At 48.4% G+C, this 7,134-nt stretch overlaps 1 protein-coding gene across 2 annotated transcripts in view; it reads left to right on the forward strand.

Annotated features, from left to right (window-relative positions):
• Window positions 1-6,827, forward strand: part of Rcan1 (regulator of calcineurin 1) — an 81,162-nt gene extending 74,335 nt beyond the window's left edge. For both annotated transcript variants that reach the window (XM_004842340.3, XM_004842341.4), the window contains exons 2-4: window positions 81-254; window positions 1,991-2,150; window positions 5,083-6,827. In XM_004842340.3, the coding sequence (XP_004842397.1) occupies window positions 81-254; window positions 1,991-2,150; window positions 5,083-5,255 (507 nt within the window). In that variant the 3' untranslated portion in view covers window positions 5,256-6,827. The remainder of the gene's footprint in view (window positions 1-80; window positions 255-1,990; window positions 2,151-5,082) is intronic.
• Window positions 6,828-7,134: the final 307 nt, after the last annotated feature.

Consider the following 7,134-nt stretch of genomic DNA (forward strand, 5'->3'; position numbering starts at 1 on the left):
ATAAGAGATGTAATAAAGTCCTACACTCAAGGGTCACGTGCAGTAAAATTTAACTTTTTACTTTCATTGTTGTTTTTCAGGCCAAATTTGAATCCCTCTTTAGGACATACGACAAGGATATCACCTTTCAGTATTTTAAGAGCTTCAAACGTGTCCGAATAAACTTCAGCAACCCCTTGTCTGCAGCAGATGCCAGACTGCAGCTGCATAAGACTGAGTTTCTAGGGAAGGAAATGAAGTTATATTTTGCTCAGGTGAGTTGGGGTCTTCACTATGCGTGCTCTTTCCTGTTCTCTCCCATCCTCCTTTAAAGCAGCTTATCCATTGATTATGTTGTACTGATGACCCCAAAGAATTCATCTTGCGAAAGGCAAAGTTCATATTCTCAATATGCAAGTTCTCCCCTATGTTAAGAAGACATCAAGGTGAATTTGAGAAGAACCACAGAAACAGCCCCCAACCTCCTGGGGTTGAGTAGAGCTGGAGAAAGCAGGCCCCTCCTGTACACCCAGGGAGCTGGCCAGCCACACTGCTGTGCACACGGCAGCTCAGGAACTCTAGGGTTCGGGCGGCAGCTTTTCATGACTTTGCTCACAGGTTCAGCCAAGCAGACCAGGGCACTTCCCAGCTTGCATAGGTTCTCAGCCTCTCAGGAGCGCCCTCATGCTGTGGAGAACCAGGAGTCTGCGAATGTGCTGCAGATCCACCCGGGCTGCCAGGCCGGGCTGATGGAGAAAACACAGGTTAAGCAGACAGGTGGCAGATGGTCAGCAAGCTTCCTGTGAGCTGGGGTCCAGAGACAGCATCCATGATGTACAGAGGAGAGACTGCGTGGGTTTGCTCTTCTTCCTGCCCTCCACCCTCCCACTTTCCTCCCTCCCAGGGACTTCAGGGCATTGATCCCTGGGAGCCAAGGCAGCTCCCATTTGGCATTGACATCTCCCATGTCCGTGTCTGCCCGTGAGCAGGAGAGGAGAGATCCCACTTCCCAGGCGATGCCAGTCCCTGGCAGGCTCTGGCCTCCCCACCAACCAGGATGGGAGGGACCCTGTCCAGAAGCTTCCTGATAGTAGGAGGAAGCTCTCCTGACTTGACCCAGGTGCCCTGCCATCTACCTCTGTGCCAGTTGGGAAGGCCCCAGACAGGACTTTGACCCTGGGTACCTTGGCTTCCTCTAGGAGTGCGCTCTTTTCTGCACTGAGTGATCTCTTAGGAAAGTAATAACTTAGGAGCTCCATGACTTTCTGATTGTCAAACTACGTTCTGCAGCCCTCACATCCACTGTAAAAATGTGGGGGGAAACCTTTTAAAGCATAAATAAAACTTAATCTGGCAAGCTTTTGCTGTCAGATCTGCCTGGGCAGCCCTCTAATCACTAGTGCAGTTTCTAAGACCAAACTCAGATCATCGGTTATTGTTCCTTCTCATTATTATTATTACTATTATTATATTATTTTAATCTCTGGGAAGGTGGCTTTTTGGTCCTTCTTGATATTTGGGTTCTTCTGGGAGCCCTGGAAGGAGGGAGGGAAGCATAGGGGTGCTGCTGGGTAGGAGCCTGGCTCCCTGTCCCTGCCTCAGCCCCCTGAAAAAGTTTCATTTCCGACAGAGTGGTCACGTAGCCCTTGGCCCTGCACTCTGCCTTTGGGGCATGAGAAGCCGGTTGAAATTGACTCTGAGATCTGTTCTGACCTGGACAACAGTGGCTGTATTTTTTCCATCTCCACTGAAAGCTCCATTCAGTTCCTGCCTGAATAGCTCACCCATAATTAGTGACAGTTTCTGTCCCCACAAGTCCTCACCATATCTGCACCATAACCAGAGTCCATTCACCTCCTGCCGGACGATTTAGCAATCACCCCAGCAATCACCTGCTCTGCCTGGCCACTCTGCTCCTGCAGCCCTGCCTTCCAGAATGTCCTAAGGGGCTGTGGCCTTGCTGCAGTTCTGCCCTCACAACACAGTGACCAGTGTTGCTCTCTCTCCTCAGACCTTACACATAGGAAGCTCACACCTGGCTCCACCCAATCCAGACAAGCAGTTTCTGATTTCTCCTCCCGCCTCCCCGCCGGTTGGTTGGAAACAAGTGGAAGATGCTACTCCAGTCATAAATTATGATCTTTTATATGCTATCTCCAAGCTGGGGCCAGGTAAGCAGCAACCTCAGGTGGGCAGAGGCAGGGACACCTGGGGAGAGTGTGGTTAAGGCGAGACATGGTGCTGACCTGTGCAGAGCAAGGCGTCTCCATTGCCCTCCCCAGCTCCCCCATGGTCCAGTGCGAGTGTCTTGTGAACTGCCTCCACCTGCATTCTTCCACCTCACTGCCACCTGTGCACGAGTGTGTGTTCCTTGGGGCCGTGTGTAAGAGTCACAGCTGCTATGGGCCCTGTGCTCTCGGTTCCTCCCACAGATGTCCCCTGGATCTGTCCGCTCACCCTGAGGCACAGGTCCTGCTGTTCCAGGTAGAGATGAGAATATGACTTTGCAAAAGAAAAACAGATCCTCCTTTTAGAAATTTCATTTTTTTCAGGGTAATTTTGCCCTTTGATCTGATTGTTATATGGCCTTTTTAACAGGTAAGGGAAACAGAATCACAGACCATAGTGAGGAAAGGGCTTACGTTCCTTGTCCATAAAATGATTCTTAGGCATTTGCGAGTGGCACAGTGTCTGGCCCACAGCCAGTGCTCCGTGCATGGTTTTTGAAAACAATAAAATAGCCATGGTTCCTGACTTATATGCCACAGTTGGGTAGAGGGAGTAGATGGGAGGGAGGATCTTGGGGTGAAAGGTATGAGCACCCTTCTGACCCCACCATGGAGCCAACTTAATAAATGCTGAGACCGTCAGCTCCTCCTTTCTCCTTGACCAGCAATCTGATGTTCCCTTGGGTCTCAGGGTTAATTTTCATAAACCATCAGCAGTTTCATGCTGGAAAGATTACATTTCTGAAAACATTGCCCAAATGGAAATAGCCCCTCAGGAATAAGGTAAGAATCATGTTACTTACTGCTTTTCAGGTCAAGGTCAAAAATGGCCAGTGGGAGGAAGTGTGTGGTGCTCCACAGCAATGTGCAGCAGCAAAGCTGAGGGTTCGAGTCTCTGCTCTGTTAGAGATGGGAGTAAAGGGGCTTTCTCTCCACTGGGGAGAGCTGCCAGCCTGTTCCAGAGACAAGAAGGGCTGTGATTTAAAAGTCTTCACACTCTAGAATCTGCCACTCCTTTACAGAAGGCTGTGGAGAAGCCCGTCTAGAAAATAGATGCCATAAAATCAATTTATTTGGGATTTACTTAGCATTGAACTTGAATCATACTTTATACTTCAGTGTACTTTGCAGGATTGCAGAGATTTTGCAAATATAGTCCTAATCCCCAAACTTTCTGGATTTAGGCTGACTGGCAGACACTTAAGGTTGTGTAAAGAGAGCAGTGTTTAGCCAGGCATGGTGGCACACACCTGTAATCTCAGCACTCTGGGAGGCTGAAGCAGGAGGATCTCAAGTTTGAGCCCAGCCTGGGCAACTTAGCAACTTAGTGAGACTCTTTCAAAATAAAAAAGGACTGGTGGTGTAGCTCAGTGCAAAAGCCCTGGGTTCAAATCTTACTACTGAAAACAGAAAGAGAGAGAGAGAACGCCCAACATTCTCAGCGGTTTCAGTGACCTGTCTGACCTCTCACTCCCTAGTGTAGAGCCCAGCCTACTTCACCTTTTAAGATGCAGTTGGAACAACTTTCCAGTCTCCCTGGTGGGGTAGAGGCAGGGTAGCCACATTCTCTGTGAGTGAAAATACCATGCTCCACGTTCAGGGGCTGCCCCTGGCTGTCCCTTATTCATGGAAACCAGCCACCTTGAGAAGCACATGGAAGCTGGTGATTTGCCTCCTCACTCACATGGAACCTCAGAGAACTTCAATCCACAGAGCCTTGAAGGACAGCTCAGCCCTACCCACCCTGGAGTGGAGCCAGCTGAGTCCACCCTCCTACCCCGTGCAAGTCCCTAGCATCTCTGTAGTCCTCAGACCCCACCTGTAGCCATCAGCCTCCTTTTTTCTTTTTTTTTTTTTTCCTTTTTGCAGTGCCTAGGAATCAAACCTAGGAGGTCACACATGTGGGCAAGTGCTTTGCAATGAGCTACCTCCCCAGGCCTTCCTTTTATGCCCCAGGCCTTCCTAGGTAACCTTGTTAGACCTGTGACTCGGGAGCTAGGGGCTAAGTGTTCTGGGTGGAGCCACTCATCCACGGTTAGCTCCATGAGGCTGATGTCTTTATTGTCCCTGTTACCCAGAGGAAGAGCTCAGGTGCATAAGGAAGAGAAACGCCCTGCCCTTGAGCCCTGAGTCCTAAATGAGTGGGCAGCGCACATCCCACTCTGCATTCTGCCTCCTAGCATATCCAAGGAAAGGACCCCTGCAGCCAGGCGAGGTCCTTCGGGGGTGCCCCAGCTCCACCATCCATGGCCCCATTTCTCACTTACACAAGCTTCCCCTAACCATTGCCCGACCAGAGTGGTCTGAACTTGCTGAGCCTGGTCAGACTTAGGCTGGCACAGCACAGTGCTCCTGGCTCAGAGTCGGTGGTTACAGGACAGAGGGTGGTGCGATCAGAAAAGTCAAGGGAACACTGGGTTGAGTGCAGCCACACTGCATCCACACACGGGGCCTCCGCGTGTCCGCAGGTCCCTGGTGTACACTGGGAGTCTCCCGGGCTTCCAGTGTCATTTCCTGGACTGATGCTCCTCAGACCACACTGGGAGAAACTCCGAGAAGAGGAGTCCTCTGGGTAGTTAGTGTAGGCTGCCTGCTGGACAGAAGACGTTCTCACCAAAAATATGCATTCCTTTTACTCCTTTCATATGTCTGAACTCACTCACCCAAAGCAGAGCCATATTCCAGGCTAATACTTTTTTCTTAATAAGCCACCAAAAAAATACAGCTGCAAAATATGTCTGGCTGTGTCTCTCCACCCCACTGAATGGAGGCAGGAGGTGGCCGAACAGACTCCCAGAGGTCATTCCATTTATACTTTGCCTCTGGCCCTCCAGTGACTTGTCCGAGTTACCCTGAAGTTATTCCCTTCCTCTAGGAGAGAAGTACGAGTTGCATGCGGCAACTGACACCACGCCCAGTGTGGTGGTCCACGTGTGTGAGAGCGATCAGGAGAACGAGGAAGAGGAGGAGATGGAAAGAATGAGGAGGCCCAAACCAAAAATCATCCAGACGAGAAGGCCGGAGTACACACCTATCCACCTCAGCTGAGCCGGCAGGCGGAGGAAGAAGCAGTTTAGAATCATACTCACGGGGAGGAGTGTTTTACTGTGGAAGTGGCCGGTCACAGCTTTGGAGGTGGCAGCCGTGACTGCTGCTGCAGAAATTCCAGTTCATGTTGCTCAGAAGAGAATCGAGGCTCTGTCCCCTTGTTCTAATGCTGCACCTCAGTCCATGTCTGTGGCACCCAGGAATGTCTTGGGCCAATCACTGAGTTCGTGGTGATCGCACAAGGACATCTGGGGACGTCTTGAGAAAACCGATAACAATAGTGTTTTGTACTTGTTCTTTTCTGATAGGTTCTGTTTTTGCCAAGGACAGGTTGATCTGGGGATCCAGGGCTTGCTCTCTGTTTCTAACCAATGCACAGGGTCACCCGCCCCAGGAAGAGGCACCATGCAAAGCCACCGAGTGTCTAGAGCAGAAAGGTTGTGATGACAACCACAGTGCCATGTGGAAATTGTAGTGCTTCATCTCTTCCCTCATGTCCTAACGTCTGTGCATGTATATTACTGATCTGCACGACTAACCTCTGTTCGTGTATGAAGTTACGCTGTTGCAGTTTCTCATCTTTTGGGAAACTAGGAAGCTTTGGAAAACAGAATCACCTTCACAGATGGCAGGCTCTTTGCAGCAGTGCTCGAGTGGATTCCATCTGGGACTCATGCACTGGGCCTCCTACCAGTGCAACATGTGCTTTGTGCTTCACTGAAGAAGTTGATCTGCAATTCCTTTGTAGAGTTTAGCTTACACAGTTCAGAGAATAGCAGTTTCACTGCCAACTTGTAGCGGGTGAGAGATTTTAGTTTAGATGTTTGGGGTCAGACATCGGTTTTCATTGTCTCTTTTATGTAGTGGTTTCTATACATGAGTCATAGCCAGAAGCCTTTTTTGGGGAACCGTTGGTTGAAATAGTTGGTTTTTCACCCCATGGCAACATCAAGGTAAACGTGTAAATAAACCTGGTAGCATATATTCATACCTGTTATACACTCGGGTGAAAAAATACAGCGGTGGAAAAATAGTGTAAGATGTATTAACCTACCTGTGAATTGTATGTTGTAGAAAATGCTGTTCACATGTTTAACAGACTGAATTCAAAGCATGTAAAATGAGTAGTAGCTGTGGGTTGACGAGAGGGATGCAGTGCCTTTCCCCATTAATTCCTGATGGAATTGTTACACTAGGTGAACATTTGTAATTTTTTCTAGTTGTAATGTGTACGTCTGGTAAATAGGTATTATATTTTGGCCTTACGATACCATTACAAAGTTTGTCATTTTGAAATACCTAATGCCAAGTAACAATGCATGCTTTGGAAATCTGGAAGATAGTTTTCTTTGGGAAGCAGATAATTTGCATTAAATTCTTTGATTGTTCATAAAAAGAAATCAATCGAATGTTCTCAAAACCTGTTTACAGTACTTGGTGGGAGGGAGAGACCGTTGCCTAGCTGTTCAAGTGTTTCTAGTTAAGTGCTTTTAAACTGAAGAGGCTAACCTCAAAATATTTTTTTTAACTGCATTCTATAATAAATCGGCACAATATGCTCTTTACGGAAAAGTTACGTGTTTGTCATCTTATTTCTAGGACTCATCTGTGAACCCTTTGAGTTCTGCAGCCTCAGGAGGACACATTCTTTGGGCTGTTTGAACTTCGGCACCCTACTTCTGTGCTCTAACTCACAAACCATTTACTGTACCACACTAGCAACACATCACTCGGGAAAAGGGAAAGTTCCAGTGCAACTGAAATCAAAATTCCTCACACAAGTAGATGACACTGTGATGAAAGCCTTGTTCACCAGTATCTCCATCACACAATAATATTTTTTTCTTTGCAGGGCTGGGGATCAGAAGCAGAGCTTCCC

The sequence above is a fragment of the Heterocephalus glaber genome, unplaced genomic scaffold (genome assembly GCF_053883595.1).
Source record: "Heterocephalus glaber isolate CG9 unplaced genomic scaffold, H.glaber_assembly_v1.0 deba00000122, whole genome shotgun sequence".
Taxonomy (NCBI): Eukaryota; Metazoa; Chordata; class Mammalia; order Rodentia; family Bathyergidae; genus Heterocephalus; species Heterocephalus glaber.